Below are 23,937 nucleotides of genomic sequence, written 5' to 3'. Positions count from 1 at the left end.
GATGGTAAGCTCAGCGACGAGTCCATTAAGTTGATCCCAAATTCCAGGAAGATCAAAGATTGTGATGAAGTCAGGGCTGACTTTTCTGGATTGAAGATAAAGACGAAGAACTGAAGGAGATCCACCACACTCCGTAGGTGCAACTTCGGAGCCTGAGGGCGTTAGTCCATAATGAGAATATTGTCTAGATTAACTATCAGGCGGACGCCAGATGCCCTTAAAAATTCAACTAACAGTTTGAGCACCTTGGTGAAGCACCAAGCAGTGGAGGAGAGGCCGAAAGGCAGGGAGGTGAGTTTGAAGGTCAGAGACTCCCATTGGAACTCTAGGAACCGATGCTGTGGTCGGAACACCGGGATCATCAGATAAGCATCCTTCAGATAGAGACACACCAGCCAGTTGTTGGGCCAGATAAGGCCTCTGAGGAGACAGACACCTTCCATCTTGAAGTGGTAGTTAACCAGCCACCCATTGAACTCACCGGGCGTTGTCCCCTATCTCGTTTCTCCACAAGAAAAATGTTGCTGGGGAGTGCTTGGGGTATAGCCCCTTTAGCTAAGAGTTCCTGAACCTTTCTGTGGATAAGGGCCGTCTCCCTGCCTGAGAAGACAATTGGTCGAGGAAGGGGACAGCTGGAAAAGGGAACTCAGAAGTCTATGTGAAAGCCCCGGACTGTCCGCAGAACCCAATAATCAGTAGTAAGATTCCTCCAAATAGGTGTAAAACACGCAAACCTGCCCCCCAAGCGGTTGTGAGAAATCAGCTATAGACTGTGGGAGTTGGAGGAGGAACCTCCACTGCTGGAACTGCTTCTGTAACCTCTGTGCCTTGGATATCCTTTTGTGGGGTAGAATTCCCCAAAGCGGGTGGGGTCCTGCCGCTGGCTGCTTCTTGATAACTGACCTCTGCCAGGGGCTTGTGTTTGTGGGAAGGTGGCCAGCTGAGCACCCCTGCCACGACCACCCCAGCGAAAACCCGGGGGTAAAGATGCACTTGATTGAGGATAACGCTTTATCAAGCGCATTAAGTGTGGATACAAATTTCCAAAGCTCCTTGATGTATGTCTCACCAAAGAGCCCACCATGCTCAACCTGCCCCGCCTTCAAGGTCACCAGACTTCCTAACTTAGGGTCGATCTTAAGGAGGTGAGATTGGCACCTCTCCGTAGATATGTCACAGTTCGCGTTTCCCAAGAATACCACTGCCAGTTGGGCCCAGCTAGAGAGTAAATCAGGGAGATAAGGCGCCTGAGGTTTTAGCAACCCGGCCATGTCAAGGATTTTTGTCAATGGCCCTGTCAGGTCTGACAGTTTATCTTGACATGACCGCCAGGAGCAGTCGATACTCTTTTTAGGATCTCGCACATACTTAGTCAAGAATATGGTCATTTTGGAGTCTATCTCCGGCGCAGCCACAACTTTACCTTCCAACTAAGGTCTGGCGCACTCAGTCCGTAGGAGGTTACGGATCTCCTGAGCCAAAGGTTTGCGCAGCCTCTCTACCATGTATTTGGCTAGCTTCACTGCCGGAGTTCACTCCGCTGATAGGGGGTGCATGAGTACCTAGGGATTCAACATATCAAATGTAGCACCCCTCAGAGATGCCTGCGGGAGGTTCCAGCCCCAGGAGGCTGCTCTGCGGCCTCCAAGCCTGTGCTTGCTCAGATTCGCCATTCGATCATACTAGGGATCAATCAGAGGCGAGAGGGGAAGAAGGGGAGAAGGGGTCATAATGTAGTACCTGGGAATTTCTCACGGGCTCAGAGTTTAGAGTTAAGGTATCGCCCATGAAGGCCTTCTTTAGCCTGTTGAAAGCATCCAGATCCACCACTGGGGGTATTTGCGGGGTTCTCAGAGGGAGCAGGAAGTCTAGGAGGTTGAAGGCCCAGGTAGGTGTTCCCTCGTAGGGAGGGGGTTAGAAGCACTCTTTTGCATATTCAAGTGGTGTTCTCTCCAAAGGTACTACCACGTTTGAGACCTTCCTGTGGATTGAGGCATTTATTGCAAAAACTCATTCAACACCGGGAAGTAGGCTTCCTCCTCTTCCTCTGCATAAGTGTCTTCATACTGCTCCATTGTAGCCTCCTAATGGAGGTACGTAGCTCCATATGGGTGCCCAAGGGTAGAGGGTTATTATAGGCTGAGGGGTAGCCCAGGCAATTTTGGGGGCAGCAAAGCTACACTTTCAGTGGAGGCAGCACCTCCAGGACACAACACAGCCTTAGTTTCACTTGTCAATCAATTCAGCCTGGGCAAGTGTCCCTAGAATCAATGCGGCCCTGCCGTAGGCTTTAATGGTGAATTGCAGACCCCAAGGAGGCGTTCACACTGTTGCCGTTACAAACAGCAAGTCAATTACAGACCCCAGGGGGCATTTGGGTATTTCTGTACAGCATTCAGACTCCACGCTGATGGGGCACCCTGATAGCTCACAGGCGCGATTGGGGAACGTTCGGCCCTGCTCTATGTGTAAGCGCTAACCGCGCTGCCCGATCACGCATCAGGGACAGAGGAAAGCGCTTGCGGTAGTCGTGGCATGAACGCGTGCCCAATAGTGGTCAGAGGAGGACTGGCGCAAAGCCACGAAGGAGCAGCAGAGCGTTCCCACAGCCACAGTCTTGTGCCAAAATAGTGACAATACCACAAGCAATCACTGTGACACAAGGAAATACCACAATAAAACCTGTGAACATGCAATGTTAAAGAGAATCAAAGAGAGGACCGAGGTCCCTGACTTAACTTCGGCTGCAGCAGCGAAGAAAGAGGGCAAGGGCAGGCGATGGAGGCTAAGAAGGGTCACGCTGGGCCATGATTGGAGGATTGTTACTGTGGTTTTGCTCATTTCCCCATGAATAATGGGACATGTAGTTTATGTTGCTAATAAAAACTGGCTGCTGTTTAATAAATGAAGAAAGTGTTGGCATAATCCTCGCCTCTGGGTCCTGACATAGAATTGATAATGTTCTTATTTCTGCACGGCTCATACCACTGCTTCACAAATGAGAGACTGCACTGTGTAGGCGACAGAAGTGACTATCCTCAATGCCAAAACTGTAGCTTTTATCATTATACACGTACCAGGGTAGCTACTGCTGATTCAATTTTGAGCATGTGAAGTAATATAGGAGCCACATCTTCCGAGGTATACATTCACTAAACAAATCCACAGAAATAAAGTGAATCCTTTAATTTGTCATGCCAGGGGCAGAACCAACACTGTAAACGTGTCCCGTTAGGCAAAGAGTAGTGAACTCTCCCGCCTCACCTCTTGTGTTTCCTTTCGTAAAATCGCAGTTTCTCTCTATTGATCAAGGATAGGAAAGATGTCATCTCCAAGCATATCTTACCCTTACTACACGTTTGCAGGGTCCAGAGTATGAGGACGACAGTCTTAATCTTATATATGCTCTGCACATCAATTGTAACGCAATGTTTTGCCTTCTCCTCTAACAAGGCTTTGCCTACTTAAAAATTCTACTAGCGGGGGCGTGGCTTGGAGCCCAGCGGAGATGGCGGCCCCGTGGTGAGGCTCCCGGACCGGAGCGGGGAAGCAGCACCCATTTCTCCTCGTTATGCCCAGTTCGTGGAGACGTATGCGGGTGAACTGATGCTCGCAAGGATGCTGTAACAGCAGAAGCCCTCCCGGTAATCTTCGCGTCTTTATTTGGCAGTTTGAGCGCATCGGTGAAATCGCGCTATGCCGGCCGCCATTTTGTTTTTTTCTGTTTCTTTCTGCCGTGGCTGACAGGACCCGCGTTCATAAACGAAATGGACTTTTTTCATTATTTTTGCCTCTTTGAACTTCAGTTTAGCTATTTTGTCTTCCTGTGGGGGCATGTGGTGGCGCAGCAACCTAGTTTTACCATATTATTTCTGGATGTTTGTGGTGACTAGGATGCAGCCGCCATTTTGCCTTGCCTGCTATCTCTTCTGTGAATGCTCCTGAATCGCCAAGGAAAACCCTGCTAATTTCAACGGCTGTTTCATTTATGTTGAGAGGTCAGCAACTTTTTTTTAGCTAGTGACTTTGCAACTTAACATTTATTTCCCCATGTAGGGGGTCCTTCTCTCCTCACATATTGACTGCCTCACACAGTCTTCTCAGGCTTTCCAGCTACCGTGCTGCGTTGGTGACTAAATAGACTCAGGATCAAAACTAGGTCTTATTGCTTATTTTTGTCTACTTTTCTTTCATTTATTTCTTTTCTCACTGCTTACCTCGCGCTTCCTACATATTTCTCGAGGTTTGGGTCTGTGTCCTGCATTTTGACCAACGCGAATTTATGGGACGCACTAAAGGGACCTCCTATGCTGCTTCGAAACCTAAAAGCATTTTCATTAAAAATTCAAAAGTTTTTTCAGAGCTTTCTCAATTAACTGCTTCAGGTCTCCTGGCACCTGATTTGTGTCACGCAAGTATGGAACCTGCACAGTCCGCCATCGGAAAGGTTAATATGAAGCGTCAAAAAAAAGACCCCCCGTCACCACCTAAATCGAATTCTCCGGTTTCCATGGATCTGTTGTTGCAAGAAATACGAGCCCTCAGGCCGTTTATGGAGGAAACCAATACCAAACTACAAATTCTTTCGGATAATTGGTCACAAATGGATGCCAGGCTTACAGCAGTAGAACAGAATGTCTCCTCTTTTCAGGACACTACCAAATGTGTTACGTCCTTACAATCCCAGGTATCCACGTTACATAAACAAGTTGAGGATCTTGAAAACCGAAATAGAAGGAACAACCTGCGCATTTATAATCTGGCAGAGGGAGTTGAAGGTACAGATCCTGTCGCTTTCTTCAAGTCCTTTCTCCCGAAGGTTCTCCATTTGCCAGAGGACACCATGCTGAACATACAACGTGCTTACAGGCTGGGGCGTGTCGCCTCTGCAACAGCGTCCTTACAGAAACCGAGGGGTGTTATTCTCTATTTTTTGGAGTACACTGATTTGTTAAAAGTTCTAGCTGCTGCCAAAGCTCGTCAGCAGCTTACCTGGTCAGGAGCTACATTATTTTTCGCACAAGATTATTCCAGAGCTACGGCGTCAAGACGCAAGGCCTTTGTAGACATGAGACCGGTTCTTCGATCCATGGGCGCTAGGTATGGTCTGTACCACCCATGTCTGTTCAAAGTCACCTACAACAACAAAACCACTTCCTATGAGGATCCAGTGCGTCTGCAGAGTTTCATCAATGCATACAAGATAGACTTAATGGATTCTTCGAGACCCTCTTCCTCTCATGGAACTTGATTGGTTTGAAATCTCTTGTTAAGACTGTTCTCTCTTATTTACCCTGTTTTTTCTCCCGTTGATTGCAGGAGCTATGTTGTTTGTTATTTATTTAGATAATTACGTATATTGTTCTTTTTTTTTTTTCCTTAGAAATGGCTAACTGATTTCTTATCTTTCATGTTTCTTTCACAGTCATGTTTATGTTATGGCGTGTTTTCCCATGGTTCCGGTTTGAGCTTCACCGGGTGGCCCGTCTGTTTCACGCTGCTCCACCTTTCCCCATCTTCTCGTTTCCTAATTGTAGGTATGTCTTTCGTTTTGTCTTTTGTCTTTTGTTCAGTATTTCTATTTTCCCTTATTTTCGCTTCAGGTGTCCCTTCTATTCCTATCAACTCCTACTTTCTGTCCTACTTATCTTCGTTCACTTTCCTACTTTCTATTCTTTCCAGTCTATGGTTTCATTATTTTTCCCTTACACATAATCTTTTCTATTTTTTCCAGATTTTCCTCTTTTCCTCAGCATTCATGCTATTTGATTCTCCTTTTTATCTCTTAACTGAGTCTCATTTTCCTCTCCAATTTTCTCTATTCTCACTCATTTACATATATTGTTGTATTTATAGAATGGTTGTGCGTTTTACAGGTTTGGATCATTATTTTTTAAATTACTTATGTCATTGAGATTTATTTCATGGAACGTTAGGGGTATGAATTCGCCCATCAAAAGGCAAAGAGTTCTCACCCATTTAGCCAAATTGAATGCTGACTTGGTGTTTTTGCAAGAGACTCATTTAACGGACATTGAGTCATCAAAACTAAAAAGAGGGTGGGTGGGGGACGTTTTCTCATCTCCGGGTGATGGGAAGCGGAACGGTGTAACGATATTATGTCGCAAGTCGCTTCCAATCTCATTTGTATCGCAAGAATCTGATGGGGAGGGCCGATGGTTGCTTGTCAAATTGTTGTTAAAAGGAGTACCAGTATCTCTTCTTAATGTTTACGCCCCTACTTCGGGTGAGTCCTCCTTTTGGTCTACATTAGCTAGACAGATTGCACACGCTATGGAAGACAATTTTATACTGGCAGGTGACTGCAATCAGGTTTTTGACCCATTTATTGACAGGAATTCCAGATTCCCTTTTGTCCCTACCAAACAGCACAAGTCCTTTGTTCATACCATTAACCAACACAAACTTCTAGATGTGTGGCGTTTGTGTAACCCTGCCATCAGAGAATACACTTTTTACTCACCTACCCATCACACCCAATCTAGGATTGACTATATTTTTGTGTCCCATAACATATCGCAAACACTCACACATGCAGACATAGGCCCTATTATACTTTCAGACCATGCTCCCGTTTTGATTGGCATTGATATCTTACCCAAATCCTTAACCCCTAGAAGATGGCGTTTTAATAATGCGCTTCTCTTAAACCCAGAATTTACTGCTTCTTTCACTGCTTTTTCTAATGAATATTTTCAACTCAACCAAACTGATTGCCTACCGTTCTCAACAATATGGGATGCTTATAAGGCATCGGCAAGAGACTTTATTATCCGTTTTGTTGCTAAGAAACGAAGGTCTGCTCGTTTACATACCAAGAATCTTCTTCAAGACATCAAAAAGTTGGAACACTCTTACTACACATCACACTCAAAGGACTGTCTAGCTGCTCTTATTAATGCTAAATTGCAGTTTAATAAGAAGTCGACAGATGATGCTTCCTTGTACTTGTTGAAATCTAGTGCAAAGTTTTATGGTGGCAAAAATAAGGCCGGGAAAATACTGGCTAATTAGCTAAAAGTCAAGCAAAACAAATTGAACATTGATTCAGTCTACGATATTAATTCCAATCTAAAATTTAAGGATGAAGAAATCTTAAATGAATTCTCCCGTTTTTATCAATCTCTATATTCATCTGAAACGCAACCCACTGATGATTCCCTCTCACATTTCTTCTCTACTATACCAAAACCAAATCCCTCCTCTCTGGATCTATCCCCTTTGGAGTCGGACGTTACGCAACAAGAGCTGACAGATGCACTTCAACACCTTAAAAAAGATAAAGCGCCTGGCCCGGATGGTTTTACCGTTGAATTTTACCTCCATTTTTCCAAGATTCTTTTACCCAAACTGTACCTTTTGACAGAGTCCTTTTGCTCCTCCAAAAAATCCTCTGGTTCCTTTTCTGAGGCGCATATCTGTCTCATTCCCAAGGAGGGTAAGGATTCTAAATTCTGTAAAAATTATAGACCCATTTCCCTAATTAACATTGATTACAACATTTTTTCAAAAGCTTTGGCCATTAGATTAGATTCTTATTTGCCAAATTTACTGGGGAAGGAGCAGTCTGGCTTCGTAAAGGGGCGTTTTATCACTGATAACACCCGTCTTCTTTTTAACATCCTGTCTAAATCGTCTCGGCTAACGCACTGCCTAGCAGCAATAGCATTGGATGCGGAGAAGACGTTTGATAGGGTTGAGTGGACTTACTTGTTCTATACTCTTAACTGGTTTGGTTTTGGCCCTAAATGTATTTCTTTGGTTTCTCTCCTTTATTCTAATCCTCGTGCTGCAGTATGTGCTAATGGTTTAATTTCCTCCTTCTTTGACTTAGGCAGAGGAGTTTGTCAAGGATGTCCCCTGTCCCCCTTTCTGTTTAATCTTGCTTTAGAACCTTTCCTCTCTAAATTACGCCATAACCCCTGCTTACATGGCTTTCAAACGTCTAACTTTCATATTAAAATGGCAGCTTATGCTGATGATATTTTGCTTTTTGTTTCTCAACCAAGTGAATCGATTCCTGCTTTTCTAGCTGAAGTCCAAGCATACTCCCTCATCTCTGGATATAAGTTAAATAACGACAAGTGCGAGATTTTACCCCTAACCAAATATACTTTCAAACCAGATTTCAGTGACTCCAACTTCACATGGAGCCCCAAGCACATTAAGTACCTAGGATTGTATATCACACCTAATATTTCAGATACAGTGGCATTGTGTATGAGCAAGTGCAATCAGAAGCTTTCGGACCTGACCACTAGATAGCATCCCCTCTACTTATCTTGGTGGGGTCGTTTAGATACAATAAAAATGATGCTGTCACCTATAGTCTTATATACTATATCCAATATGCCAGTTCCGATTCCTGTTAAATCACTTAATAAGATTAACTCTATACTAGTTTCCTTTTTATGGAATAATAAAAAGCCCAGAATGTCACTGCAACGGTTAATTTGCTCCAAAGATAAAGGTGGAGTTAATTTTCCAGATTTCCGAACGTACCACCAAGCATTTCTCTTACGCCAGGCATCTTTTTGGTTGCTCGAGTCCACGGGTGACTGTCTTTTATGGACCTCAATCGAACGTCTTTCTATATCTCCTTTTTCTTTTCAGGAATACCTTGCCTTTTCGCGTCCACCGCAGTCTATTACGACTCCCATAATCAAACTGACTTCCAAACTTCTCCAGTTATTGCATCCCCTACTCAACTTGCTAAGGATTCCTTCCTCCAAACACCCATTTGGCATAACAGAAATCTTCTCATTCGCAATAGGCCCTTTTATTGGAAGTCCTGGAGACAGGGGGGATTACTCTGGGTTCACCAATTATTTTCCCATTCCGACTTTTTATCTTTTCCCTCGCTTAGCCAACTATTTAACCTCCCTCCTTCATTCATTACCAAATATAACCTTTTAAAGGAAGCTGTGATGACTGCTTACACCCATTTACCCGACGCATCCAGTTCTTCCAATAATCCTGACTCCCTGCTACAATTTCACAACATGTTAAAGAGTACTCCTAAAGCTTCTACCATATATAGTTTCTTGCAGGATATTCACGTAACCAGGCAGAAATCAAAAATAGAGGAAGCATGGGAACATGATTTTCACACCTCTTGGCAAACTCCTATCTGGAAGAGCTTATGGATTAAGATACGTAAATCCTCTAGGGCCGCCAATATCACGCAAACATTGTTTTTTATATATAACAGGCTCTTACTAACACCGCAAGCCTTAAATAAACGCTTTTCAGATGTACCGGATGCATGCTGGACGTGCTCTTCCCCAAATGCTGATCTGTTCCACATGTTATTTTCTTGTACACATGTATGTGATTTTTGGAAGCAAGTTTGAACTCAAATTAATCTAATTTTTGGTACTGCATGTTCTTTTTCCTTCACTAATGTCTTTCTCGGCAGTCTCTCTCCTGTCTGGGAAAACACATTGTCCAATGTTAAGATTATTGATTTGTTAATTGCAGTTGCTTTTCAACAAATTACTGTTAATTGGAAAGATTCTACAAAAATTTCCTACAGAGCATGGTGGTATGCTGGATGCCATAACCACAGATTGGATACGGCTTTTGTTTATCCCGCACATTTGGCAACAAAGCGTATGGCGTTATGGTCCCCTGTCACACAGTTTCTTGATAGAAATGCTAAACAGTTTTCCCAGATGCAACCGTCACAACAAGAGGTTCTCAAACCTCCCTGATCCCCAAATTGTTCCAATTCTTCTCTTTCCTTTTTATAAGTAAATGATACTCAGATTTTATGTGTATTATTAATTTCTCATTTATTATTATTCACTGCTTAGTTTGTGTATTTCAGAATATGCTTATATGGATATGTTGATATGAGGCAAATGTTATGTATTCTTTATGGACACCTGTATGCTTCTTAATAAATACTCTTTTTGAACTTAAAAAAAATTCTACTAGCTCTCTATGCCCATTCACACAGCCACACCTGCTACTTTCCAGGCTCTGCAATGGTATCCCGCCCATCTGTCAGCCCCAGGCCTGAAGACTGCAGGGGCCTGAGTGTCATTCCACATGTAAGAGACAAAGCCATGAATGAGCTCAACTACTAAAAAGAAAATGAAAATAACAAACCAGCAACAGCTGAATGTTCACAGTACTCAGGATCCCTGACAGAGTCCTGGACATAAAATAGTCAAAACAGGATGGCTTTGGGGTTGGTGTTCATTTACAGGGATTCTAGATGGGAGGGGGAGACGTTTCAAGTTTGAATAAAAGGAAAAGGAAGTAGCAGGGTGCCAAACTAAGGAAGCAAACTCACCTCGACCCAGTAATGACTGAAAAGAGGATGCCAACAAGATGGCTATACGTTTGAATGCTGATTGTTCCAGTCTGCTTTTCACCCTTGCAATGTTGATAACGTTTGTACCAAAATATTGAGAATAAAGTGGCACCCTCTATTTATGTCCTTCTGAATTGTACATCAATATCAGTAAGCATATGAACACTCCAGTAATTATCATAATATTTTGAATTGCATTGTTAGGTATCCATAACATCAACAGAGCCTCAGATTATTGCAGTAGAAGATATATATTTCCTATGGCCACCTGAGTGCCACGTCCATTATTATTAAGAGATTTCGAATCACAACAATCTAGAAGGGGTGAGAGTGAGAAAGTGGAAAGGGAAACGTGTGTCACTAAGTCCAAGAAAATGCTCAGAATAATGGTATTACTAGGGCACTATCACAATGTCATGAAAGACAGACGTTAAAGATTTTCAACAATCACAAACAACTTTACATCGTTGTGAGCAATAAAGCTTCAAAGGGGAAATCTATGCGAAGCATTGAAAACAAAGCAGGTTGCCTCCATCCACCAGCACCGCTGAGTGACCTGATAATGCACATTAAGTGTTGAAAATCGTAATTTTGAAAAAAGCAAAACCCAGGGTAATTTGCCTGTTAACTCCTCCCTACCATCCCCTCTGCTGCAGTCCTGGATACTGGTGGCTCAGCTAACTCCGGTTTGGAGGGAAAGGTGGAGGAGAATTACTGTATGAAATCACCAATTCCCACCCCAGTTCTCCTCCTGGCTATTTCTAATTTCACACCCTGCAATTCACCCAGGTATTTCTGCTCCATTCAGCAGTCGGCATCTGTGGGTGGAGACGCCAGTGTCAAGAATTCACTTTGGAGCTTGTAATTCCCTTGTGGCCGTTTCCTATAACTGGTCCCATAAGAGTTAAGTTGGCACTCCAACAATGCCTTAGTCGGGAGTGCACCACTTTAGCCAGGTATAAACTTGAAGCATTAAGACGCAGGTCAAGAGTCATACTTCTTGTGTAGGATGAGAATGAATTAACTTGTATATTATGGACACACCAAGCCTTCCCTGGCTACATTAACTGATCAAGTGACGGATTTAGGTGATTACAAGGTTAGAAATGCCTCCATAGCCGATCAAACAGACTATGAGCAAACAGCAGCAAAGCTAGTAGAGTTTTTCACAGTTTGCTTTTCGCACAATGACTCAGTGCTGGCCAACTTTGGCTGAGCAGTTGCAGAGGGCGTGGTAAGCAAGCCTTTCTAATGAGAAATGTCCACCTTCATTCAAAAACTCTAGCAGAGGCTGAACTAGGTAAAGTTATTATCTAAGGCAGGGCCCGGACTGTTGAAACAAGAAAGACTGGGCGTTCCACCATTAAAATGTGCACTGCCACACTCAGTGAACTGCAATTACCTTACGTCCCCACTAGAAACCTTCATTCAACTTCACAACAATGACCAGAGAAGTGGCTAAAACCCGGCTGACGATTTTTGGGAGTACTAAGTCCCAAAATCTGGAAGACTCTTGACCCACCATGTCACAGCTGAATTGAAGTACCTCACCTTCAGCACTACCCTTCTTAACAATTAAATCTGCAAAATATTGCTTGACTGAATCCATTTTTCTGGGTATCACAATTCCAGCATGCAGGCTGACGGTTTTCACTGGATCCTGCTGAACTGTAAGAACCCAATGTCTCCTGTATGTTGCGCTTGCCACACACTGATGTCCGTACTAAAGGTGTTACAAAGTGCAAGTAGACAACCAGCACTTTCCAAAATGAATACAAATGAAATTAATGAAAAGGAAGAGATGTCAGACCAGCTAAGAGGAAATCTTCACCACTGTATAGTACAGTGGCTGTTTCTTTACATGTTTACTTGCTATTGCACTAAAATTGTGCTTTTGTCCTTTAACATTGTATTGATTTCGTGTTGGTGATGACACCCAGAATAGATGGGGCATAAAAAGTGGAATAACCCCATAAAGAGACACCACTAGGTGCAATAGTGGGGATTCAGAGACACATAAGTAAGCAGAATTTCAAGTTTAAACAACTAAAGCAGCAAGTCTCCACTTTATGTTTAAAATTTCTTTATTAACTTTTCACAAAGTACACATAGCTCAGCCAAACATAGTGCTATGACCAACCACGTTGTGGGTGAGGCTTCACGTTACAAAGTACAAAAAGGAAATGACAACATTCCACCCCCTCCCACTGAGCCCTCCCCTGTTCCAGGCTCCGTGAGGCGGAGCAGTTTCAGGTATTTAGGACAGGTAATTTCGTTGAACTCCAAGTACCCACTTTAAAGTTCCAATTTTAACAAGGCATCGAAAACCACAGAATCCCTCATGGCGCGATTGGTGCTACGATGCCTTCTCTCTATCTCTACTAAGTCTGGCACCCTGAGCAACTCGAGAGCACACCGATTTGCATGAAAGTACTGCTGTGGTGGCATTCTAAAACCAAATTACGCGACAAAAGGCAGTGCAAAGCAGGAGCCTGGAAAACCACGGATAACCCTCCCTGTAATCTCAGCCATCTAAGAGGCTACCAACTTGAGCCCCTTGGGCATGCTCCCACAGTCTGCAGCGGAGGTAATTATGGTTCAAACCAAGGACTAGTTTTGGTACAAAGAATCAGATCTTTTGTTTTTCTCTGCTTACAGCATACACTTTCATGCATTCACCCAACCTCCTTCACACTTCTCAATATTTGATACATCCAACTCAAAAGGAGCTGATACTGCCGTCCACCTGTGAGAAACCAACAACATAGCAAATGCCTAGATGAGCATTTATAGAAATGTGCCTGCTAGGTGCACTCCAAGCCTACAGCAGTACCAGGAAATAATGTGCAGGTCCACAACTACTTTAAATTCTCTCCATTTACCAATGAGGATAGACAAAACTCCAAAAGTGTTTTTTGGTATCAGCTACAGGCAGCATTAGCTGTCTGTTTCCAAATATGATTGGAGTGGGCATGGATCAGCCTCTTGCTCAAGACTGTATGGCTTTGTTGCTATCTTAGGGGTCTGTTCTTGATTTAATGGCTTTCCTCCCTATTCTCATTCAAAAGCAGTGTTCCTGATTGGATGAGTTGAGTCCTTCCAGCAATAAAATTGGACCGGTTTCAACAGCAGACCAACAAAGGACTCTTTGTAGTGTTCTGGGTCTATTAATGAATTTATACTGTATGAAACAGTTTTCTTTTTCATGTAGGTTTCCCACTAGCTTGGAGGCATAGTGTTTTGGCCCATTGAGCACACGTTACTTTGCATGCTGTTTACATACCCTGTCTTTGGATGTGCAGAACATTTATATACCACTGCCACCATAGTTCGTTTTGTGCATAAATGTGGATCATCCCTGAACTGCCCACCAGAACAGCAGGGCCATTACTCACTCCTTGTAGTTTTCTTTTTTTTTGTTGCAGTTTTATATAGTGCAAACTCGACCCAATGATATCGGGGCGCTTTACATGAGCAGTAGTTACATTACACATGGTCACATTTTTTATTTTTTATTTTAGCCACGGGGAGATGAAGTGATTTGCCCAGAAATACAGGATGTTCAGATGAAGCCAAGACTCGCCTCCTCCAAAGTGTGCAGTTCTGGCCGTAACGCCACATTCTCTCGCCACTGACATTACAGTCAGAGCTGCCGATTTTGGAACTGAGGAACCAGGTTTGAGTTTAGGCGTTGGCTCAGCATCCTGATTCTGTAAGACTTCTTCCGTGTCACAGAGAATGATACAGGGGACCTATTGCTACAAAGTGCTGGTAAGGTGGAGTTATGGTTCTATAAACAACTTCAAAATATACAACCTCACCAACCCTCAATTGTGACATCACTTCAAGACTTCATTCTAGTGCCCTCTTCTAATGTACTTCTCAGACTCCGGCGGCAACAGAAAATACAAAGCCAGTGTTACACTATAGAAACATCACCCCTCAGAACTTCAACTGCCCCTTGAAATCCTTTTTCAGGGGCATACAAAATATACCAAGCCTGTTCTCCGACAAGCCACATATTTAAATGAAGCTACTGTACTGGGCATTTTGCCTTGCTTGACACTAATAAGATATATACTGGTAAATATGCTACAAAAGGTATATTCGCATATTCTAGAGTTAAAATCCCTTACACTGCAGTGTTTGCATTTACATACAACTGAACTATCATTTCACTTGGTCGTGGTGTGTTATTCCATAATGTACTACTCAAGTGCTGTATTTGCTTGTTCCCATATGGCCAACTCATTTTGCCTAAAATTCAATAAAGTTTAACAAAGAAAATGGCTCACAGATGGGGACTGAGAAACACTCTCTTCCGCACTCACAGGTGAGGGATCAAGAACATTTAGGGTCCAAATCCTCACAGTGACATTTAAGATTCCTCTTTCTGCTAGTGTGACATTGGAAGCATACAGTTACAACACTTTGCATCTGTAAGATCCGGTATGGATGGTTCCAGCTTTGTTTCCATGACTCAACTGACACGTATGGGAGGAAGCTTAGTTTTCTAACAGTACGTTCTTCACAAAAGAAAATGAAATGGTTCCTCTAACTATCTGTGGCTACCTTATCACTGCAAGTACAGCTGTTCATGCGCACTCCCTGCATTTTTAAGCCAATAAGAAGTTTTCCTAGATGTGCACAGTCCCAAGGTCCCCTTGGCCAGTCCTCTCCTGTACTGCAAGTAAATCTGAGCGTAGCCAACTTCTGCAAAACTCAAAGGCAGGGCTTCAAATGCAGGTACAAAGAGGCTAAAGGCTTCAGCGAAAGGAATGCCAAGCACAGCACAACACTGACATTTTGAAGAGACATTGCAAAGCATAGAGGCCTAGGGTTCACTGTTCTCTGGGAAACTAGAATGCTTGGGAGTTTTCCGCTGCTGTGAAGCTCGAGCTCGGCCTCCTTTCCTCTGCCCAACAAGTACTCGTTTACACGTTGTAATAAAAACGCTCTCTGGCTTGTTACAGAGAGATAAGCCTAGCTGGGTGCTGTCATAATGTCCGCTGAGCCGTATCAGTGTATTTCTGTATGCATAAGCTGAGCTGGCCTTCGGAGATTTATGGGAGAGGCAATTACAGGAGTTCCACGTAGGCACACCAGGTACTTAACTTCCTGGTGCACTCCATTTACAGACCTTTCCAAGTGGAACGAACCGTGTGCACTGCCGGGACGAAAAGGTGAGAGCGGCGCTGTGTACAGACTTTCATACCGTACACGACAACGCTCTCGAGAGCTTATGGCAAACAGGGCTCTCTCGTCAGACCAAAAGACCACGTGTCAATAGCAAAGCGCACACCGCGCCATCATGCACTGGTGTATACATTGGTGGACAGCGTTGGTATGTTAGCAAACATTCTATTAAATAAGTATACATTCCACAGAAGCCTTGCTGTGGGACTAACAGAGCCTGCCTCGCAAATGCAAAGCTTTTTGTTTGCACGGTTTGTAATACAATTTGAGGCTTAAGACCACTCCATGGGGTACATCATTAAACTTAGAAGCAGGGCATTTCAAAGACACTACCAAATTAGTCAAAATCTCACAAAAGTAAACAGATGAAAAATCGAGAATGCACCTTAAAACAAAACCTATTTGGTTAAAACATACTTTTATTTTTCTAGTGGTAAATGTAAACCATTTCAGAAGAAACCATCTAAGGAATGGGAAATGTCCCCTACTGTGTGGCTGCCCCCGTCTCATGGGGGGGGGGGGGTGATATGGTTGGTGGGCTACATCTTAGCCTCTGCATTTCTATGCTAACCAACCCCTAACCCCTACCCAAACCCCCATCTGCCAGGTTTTTTTTTCAAATCTCTTTTTATTAAACATACAACAAAGTATATAGCAGCAAGTATTTCTGAGCAGCCATGAGTACATGAAGTTTTGAAACAACATAGCATTGTGTTTGTCCCACTCTCAACCTCACCTCCCCTTTAGGTCTCATTAGCCCATCCGCCAGGGTTGAGCAACAGAAGGCTGTACCATACTGGGAATTACGCCAATTACGCCACTCCTTCCTATTAGGGAAACATTCGGAGAGAAGACCAGGAGGCCTAAACTCAAGCTGAGACCTCAATCCATCTTATTTTGCGGGTCCATTGCTTTGTTAAATAAACCTGCAACATAATTTTCCTCCAACAAAAAAAAAAAACTGTCCTGTCTCCCATATTTTTGGGTCTGCATGGCTTAAACTTTTGTGTTGCTATGAGATCACAGGGTTATGCATGAGTTTTTGCCATGCCTTACAACGGAAACATTTGGAATGGTGAGTCAAAACTGTGACAAGCCTAACAGGAAACAGAAACGTACTCATACTGGTAAATGGCATCAGTATACTGAAAACCGAAAGGATACTAATACCAATGACATCTTTGCCAGAATCTCTGCCACCATCCTATTAGTCTCATAGTGGCACACAGGGCAGGTCAATGGACTGGGTGCCTGCGCCAGATATCTCTACATGTTACATGTGGCCTATCCCAGAAGGGCTCAAGCACTATGTAAGTCGACAATATACTTTTAAATATAACATCTGGAAAGCCATCAGTATTCAGGAGAGCTGTTTATTAGAATGATATCCTGGTGCAGGCTTCTTCAAACTTCAAAATTAAGTGTACCTTTTTGGAGGCGTACCTTATACATCTCCTTTGATTGAGCTTGTAAATTACACAAAGTCATTATGTGGCTGTGGCAAACCTTGAAGTTCTCCTACAAAATAGTAGTGGCCAACTTAAACCTAGCAACAGCATTACCTTTGCTGTAGGCATTCCGCATAAATCTTGCTAATTAGAGATCCTTAGAATCCCAAAATAGCAGTGTATATTGCTTTGAAAATGTTCTTACCTCACCCGGCAGGCTGGTTTGACAAGTTCTTCCTAAGAGGCCACACATAGCCATTATGAAAGAGTTGCTCTTAGCTAAAAACTATAACAAACACATACCGGCCAAATTATATGGAAAAGCTGTTGAAACTGTTGCATCAGCATTTTCTTGTAACTGATTATTTTTATTACAGAGGGCTTTGTTTTGTACACAACTTACAATCTATCTCAGTTGCAATCCAGCTCCAGTTATAATATGGAGGAGGAGTGACACACTAGATCTTGGCTGAAAGTCAGGGGAGGTGGATTCACTTTTAGGTTAGGATAGGCTGCCCGCCTAGCACTGGACCGAGCTCTAACCTATCTTGCCCATGGAACAGTATCTACTGCTTTACCCCTTTGCATCGTTGCTGATCCTATACCGGCACATCAACAAATGACGCATGGGACTGCAAACGTCTATATAATACCTGGTAAACAAGACCCATACTTTTCATGTGGCACCAGCTGCATCACCTATACCTGCCATAGACTACCAGGAGCTGCACCATTACAAAATGTCACAAGGCCTCGAAATTTTGGTATAATATAAAAAGATGAGAACTAAATTTAAAAAAAACAGCAACATTGAAAATCAGAATCAGGCAAAAAAAAAATTATGCTGCAAATAGAGGGATTTGCAGACCTTAAACCACAATCTGCGGCTCATTTTATTATACAAAATTCTGAAAAATGTGCAAGCACTAGTAATTAACCAGCAGATTGATCATATTTAAGAAAAAATAAAAGCTTTAATCTATTTTCCATCCCTCCTAGTTTACAGTTTTACCCTCGTTTGTGGATAAAAAAGACAGGTTTCCTGCTGTAACATAATACCACCGATCCAACCCAGGTAAGATTCATCAAGTGTTACAGTCTGACATTCGTATAGACTTACAACCATTATTATGGCAAGTTCGTGCTTTCTCAATCTGAGCGCCACTTCAACAGGAACTGGGTGAGCACTTGTTCGACTTGTCTTTTGTTTGTCGGTTTTATGTTGTGAGAGTCTGGTAGATAGACGATTAATGTTTAGCTTAGAACCGGTTTTTTACGTTCGTGTGAAAGTAAAATGAATTGGTCTTGGAAGACCTTTGGTGTGTCTTAAGTGTACTGTCTGACGGTTGTTCGGTAGGGCTGAACAGTTTTTTTCTCAGAAATTAGGTTAATAGGACCAGTTTTAATGTCAGAGGATCCATATTACAATTGCGACAGTTTGGGATTTAACGGCGTAGCAGGAAATTAAAGGAGAGAACAACCCTAGGCCCCTGCCATACACCAACCCCCCACCCCCCCGGAAAAAAAGGAAGCGTATTCAGACGAGGGCGAGCAGGATGGAAGGCGAGTAGAAAAGTGAAAAGGCTGCAGCTGCAACAAATGAAACAAGTGCAGTGCCAAGGTCGCACCAGCACCGAGGGCTGAGGTTGCACCCAAGAAGTCTTTTTCCACGTAGTCTTGTATGAGGGGCGGGGCAAGCCTGTTCACGCGTGCGCCAGACGCCGAGTCTGGAGGTGGCTGTTAAGAGAGGCCGAGGCGAAGGGACAAGATATGTGTTATGGTAGTCCAGACCCCTCGTTTAGCTTTTGCTGATAGTTACCAGTTAACGTCCTGCCAGTAAACCAGAAACCCTCAATAACACGTCCATCACCAGGGCTAAAAAAAAAAAACACCGTCGATAGAAGGCGCAGATATGAACGGGGTCCTTGATGGAAACTAGTGTAGACAAGGGGGAGAGGTAAGTGGATGAAAAAGAGGCGATGCCATTGTTGAGTGAGATAGTGGCGGAAGCTCAGGGCAATCAAAATGGGATCGACTTTGGGGGATGGAGAGAGCGCAGGGGTTCTGTCAAGGGCCTGGTCCCAATGAGTCAGGCGGGCCAGACTGTGTACATGAGAGATTCAGTGCAGTAAGAATCAACTAAGCTCCCTCCCGTGCCTCTGGGGCTAGTTGGCCCACCCCTGAACCTCTCTGGGTTCTTTGTCAATTATTGATTGAGGATCCCACATTTCTTTCTGCAGCCGTTGGCATCTGCTACAGGTAGACCTGAACTCGCAAATCCTCCTTTACTCCGATTCCTGAACTCCCTTCTTCTATGCCCATATTTAAAAACAGGTACCAATACAGTCCGACAATTTCCTGCCTCTTGTTTCTGGAGTGGTACTTTTAATGCCAAATAACAATGGATTCGACTAACTCAAGCAATTTAAGTCGGCCAGCCTATGTGGTCCAACCAGAAACCAATAATTACACATTCACGAGAAACAACCGCTGCATAGCATTCAGAAAGTAAGGTACATTTGAGATTAACTGTGGAAGAGTTGCATGGAGTGCGAACACAAGAACGTAGAACAGTACCACCGGGAAATCACTTCCTGCATGTTCTTGACACACACACACCTCAGATGGTCTCAGGCTTTTTCTCTTGCTTATTTAACCACTACACCTATGTCTGTTCTAGCTTTTTTTTCCCTTTTTATATGTATTGCTTTTATCTCCACCATTTCTGCAGGGCTGCTGTTCCTTTCCTGCTACAGGCTTTCATGCTGTTACTTCTAAAGTGACCCACGCCTTATAGTGTGCCTTCTATCTGTCTCTGAACACCAGACAGTCTTTTTTAAACTCCACAACTGTTTTTCATTCATCTCAACACCCATTTCTAATTGCATCCTAGAACCCACATATCTAATGTTACTCTTTAGCTCCCACTCCACTAGTTTTGAGCCCGTAAAACCCACATTGTATCTCCCTTTATCCCAAGAACCCACACAACCCATCTATCTTTTAATCCTGAAACCTACCGGGCTCATCTGGATTTTAACTCCAGAACCATTCCAAAAGCACACATAATGTGTGTTTATTTCTAGAAACAAAAGAGCGAATTTCTGTATCCAATGCCACAACTCGCATTGCCACTTTCTCCTCACCTGCTGCCTTACTCTTTCCGATCCAGAGCCCAAGTACTTTTTTTCCACTTCTGATTCACCACCTAAAATGATCCAGCCGTAAAAAGATGAAGGGGCAGATTTACAAGCCCCTTGCGCCACTTTTGCGTTACTTCTCCCATGTTAAAAATGACGCAAAAATGGCGCAAGGGCCTTGTAAATAAGCCCCGAAGTCTCTTCTCTAACCCCAAATTGACCTGGTAGTTTCCCGGTTCCTCAGGACCTATACAACCACTAGTCTCATCTGGAAGACGCAGAATTCATGACTGCACCAGGTCGATGGAGGTGCCACTGATCAGTGTTCATCAATCTGAATATTTAAAGTGTTTGTTTACATCGCGTCATAGTTTTCAGCTCCCTTTTGATCCAGTTTATTCACTTTGATTTAATAGAATATCGCCTTAAAGGAACTTGAGTTCAAAATGTTATTTTTTTGTTTCCTGTTCTAATGCTTATATTTCGTTTTATTCAATACCTTATGCTTTCTTTCTCAATACTGTAGTACTTAATTGATTGTGTTGTACTGAATGCTTTATCATGGTAAACATTTGATTATATAGCACGCCTTAGGCATTTATATTAGCTGCTAAGTAAATATCCAATTCATGCATCAAATACTTTTTCAACACTAAACCCAGAATGCATCACCGATGTAAACCCTCAAGCCTCGTTTTGAATCCCGTGCCCGAATTCTTCTTTCTCAAACTGGAAGTCTTTTAAAAAGTGCAAAAGAAAAAATTGATAGACGGAATGCTGAACAATGCAAACATTCACCCCCAGTCACAAAGATCTGGGTTTAATCCATCATTCTTTTGCTCACCACGCCACCCCAGTTTGTGCCCAGCCATATGCAAATCAGTCTTGACCCTCTGCCTCATGGGAACAGTCCAGCCCAAACTGCCAAGAAACGTCCTCCTTGGACCGGAAACAAGCATCCTGGGCTTGTTTCCGGTCCAGGCTAGCTTGGAACCAGTGGCGCAGTGAGCACAGGACCCACATCTGGGCATACCTTTCCCACTTAGGGCAACAAATGGAAAGAAACAATTGTATGCTGAACAATGCAAACATTCACTCCCAGTCATAAAGATCTGGGTCACAGCGTCAAGACTGATTTGCATATGGCTGGGTCTGAACTTAGATGGCAAAGTGAACTAAAGAACAATGATGGATTCAACCCAGATCTGTGACTGGGGGGTGAGTGCCTGAAAAGTTTCAGCAATCCGTCCATCATCTCCTTGTGTTTGCTTTTTTCACCCTAAGTTGGCAGGGTAAGCCCAGATGTGGGTCCCTTGCTCACTTTTCCACTGGGTTTAATCTAGCCTGGCTGATGAGGGGTGTTACCCCAAAACCGGTCCCAGGATGCTTGTTTCCGGTTCATGGAAGACCAGGTTTGGCAGTTCGGGCTGGACTGTTCCCATGAGGCACAGGGTCAAGACTGATTTGCATATAGCTGGGTCTGAACTGAGGTGGCGAATTGAGCTAAGGAACGATGATGGATTCAACCCAGATCTGTGACTGGGGTGAGTGTCTAGAAAGTTTCAGCGCTTCATCCATCATCTCCTTATGTTTGACCATGACTATACTTCCCTAGTAATCGCTCACCTCTCATTCCTCTCCATATCTTTTCCTTGACACTCACAGCTTCTGGCAATAGCCCTCACACCCCTATCAATGTCTTTCCACCCTATGTCCCCTGTCCTCACTCCTTTTCATGTCTTTCCACCCTATGCCCCCTGTCCTCACTCCTCGCCTAAAGTCCTCACCCACATCTGCCCCACACTTTACCTCTTCCTGTCCCATCCTCAATCCCTGGATTTCTAGTCATTACCACTCCTAACACCCATTCATCAACAACTTCTGCCTATCCTCCAAGACACTAGCCCTTACCCCAAGTTTCCAGTACTCACCACTATTTCTCATTCATTTGTTCCTCACCCCAATTTGACTACCACCCTACTGAAATCCTAATTGTCACCCTTAAACCCCAGACCTACCCCCTTTAAGCATAACTCGACAAAACACGGTTGTCACTGTGTTGACCACAGATTGGCTTAAGTTCTGACTCAAACAGACCAGTCCTCAAACCTAAATGCCCCAGACCTCGCTCATAACTGCTCCCACTCCTCACCTCCGACTGTCCAAGCTCATTTCAATCACCCCCACGACTGTCCACCAGTTCTCACCAACACACCCCTCTGGCCTCACCTTCATCTGTCCCACCCCGTCTGAGTCAGTAGTCACTCCAACTCTGTCCCCTCACGTTAACCATACCGCATCCCTCCCAGGTCTCAAGCTCATTTGCCCACGGTCCTCATCTTGATTCCCCCCCAGTGCTTACTTCCATTTGCCTCCATCTTTACCTCTCCACAATCGTAGCCCTTAACCTTGTCACCACCAAAGCAAACACAGTCGTCACCCTTTTGATTTCGCATTCATCACCTTTGCCGTGATAATTTCAAGCTTTTCACCAAACCATTATACAACTGTGGTGAGAATCTGTGCCCTGCCTCTCTCTCCCACAGTTTACCACCGTCCCCCGTCATCACACTCACTCCCCAGTCCGCACTCCTTAGTACCCTCACACCCGTCCCCATTGACTCTTGTTTGGTCTCCATAGTAACCCCGGTCGGCGGAAGCACCGCCGTTTGTCACAAAGCTCAGGCCCCGCACAACCGGATACATACATACACACAGCACCCTTTGAGCACAGTGGAGACATGGACACCCTCAATCAAGCTCTGCCCCATCACAATCCCCTTTATCCCCGGAAACAGGGCCCGGCATCACCGCGACCGGCGGTCCGAGATCCGGTTTCCCAGAGCCCCCTTCGCTGCGTCGCCATGCTGCACTCACCCGCACTCCGGCCACAGGGGCCCCGGCCTCGTCCGTCACCTTGGGGGACATGGAAGCCCAGAGCAGCACCAGCCCAAGGAACGTGCCGATCACCAGCACACTGCGCAGGAGGAAGCCCACCTTCAGCCGCATCTTCCGCTGCCAGTCCTCGGCCCCACTCGCTCCCCCCGGCTCTCAGCCTCGCTCCCTCCTCCGCCCCTCAGCGCAACACGGCTCTTCCGGATTACAGTCCGCTCTTTCCCCCGGCTCTGCTGCTCCCGGTGCCTGGCCGCACTGCTCCGCGTCTCCTGCAGCGGTGCTGCCCCCTGCTTGCTCTTCTGCATACGATAAACTTTTCCTTCAGTGTGTGGTCCGCACAGCTCCTTTCTCACCTCAGCCCGGATCTTTCTCGCCCTTCTCTAGGGCAGAACCTCCCCTCCTCCTCCTCCTGGTCCCTCGCAGATCAGGATGTGTACCAGGAAGTCCCCTTGGGCTGCTCCACGTGGCTGGCTTTGCTGCTCCTATGTTGTCACCGTGTTGTCAACCCTACATGAGACCCCTGCACAAAACTGCCGCCGCGGTTCTGCGCGCCCCCTCCTAAAGCAAACAGATTACATTGATTAAGAAGGCGCTGGAGGCAAACAAGGCGCTACCCGCTCCTCGAGAAGAGCCCTGCTGACTGAGCGGTCAGGGCTCAGTGCAAGTCTGTCAGCGCCCGCCGCTCCTCCAGCCCTGCCCTCTCAACTGCACAAGTGGATACTAACGCAACCAGGCACCCTCCAGCTCGGATTAGCCATCGTTTTAGCTGCTTAATCTCCCAACGTCCCTTCTCTTGGTTAAAGTTTCATCTCATACTGTCCACAGCAATAACTGCTTGCCATGTCTGACAGGCGTAACAGGCATTTTACAGCAGGTGGTAGACGCTTGGTAATTCCCCACCCACCGTCATTTTAGG

The 23,937-nt window shown here is 44.6% G+C and overlaps 1 protein-coding gene across 2 annotated transcripts in view; it reads right to left on the bottom strand.

The window, feature by feature from the left end:
• GALNT7 (polypeptide N-acetylgalactosaminyltransferase 7) overlaps positions 1–23,663 on the bottom strand; it is a 577,925-nt gene extending 554,262 nt beyond the window's left edge. For both annotated transcript variants that reach the window (XM_085641835.1, XM_085641834.1), the window contains exon 1: positions 23,004–23,663. In XM_085641835.1, the coding sequence (XP_085497961.1) occupies positions 23,004–23,135 (132 nt within the window). In that variant the 5' untranslated portion in view covers positions 23,136–23,663. The remainder of the gene's footprint in view (positions 1–23,003) is intronic.
• Positions 23,664–23,937: the final 274 nt, after the last annotated feature.

This window comes from Triturus cristatus, chromosome 2_2 (assembly GCF_964204655.1).
Source record: "Triturus cristatus chromosome 2_2, aTriCri1.1, whole genome shotgun sequence".
In the NCBI taxonomy this organism is placed as follows: domain Eukaryota; kingdom Metazoa; phylum Chordata; class Amphibia; order Caudata; family Salamandridae; genus Triturus; species Triturus cristatus.
Note: the sequence above shows the minus strand (reverse complement) of the source record. Positions and strands in the feature narration are given on the sequence as shown.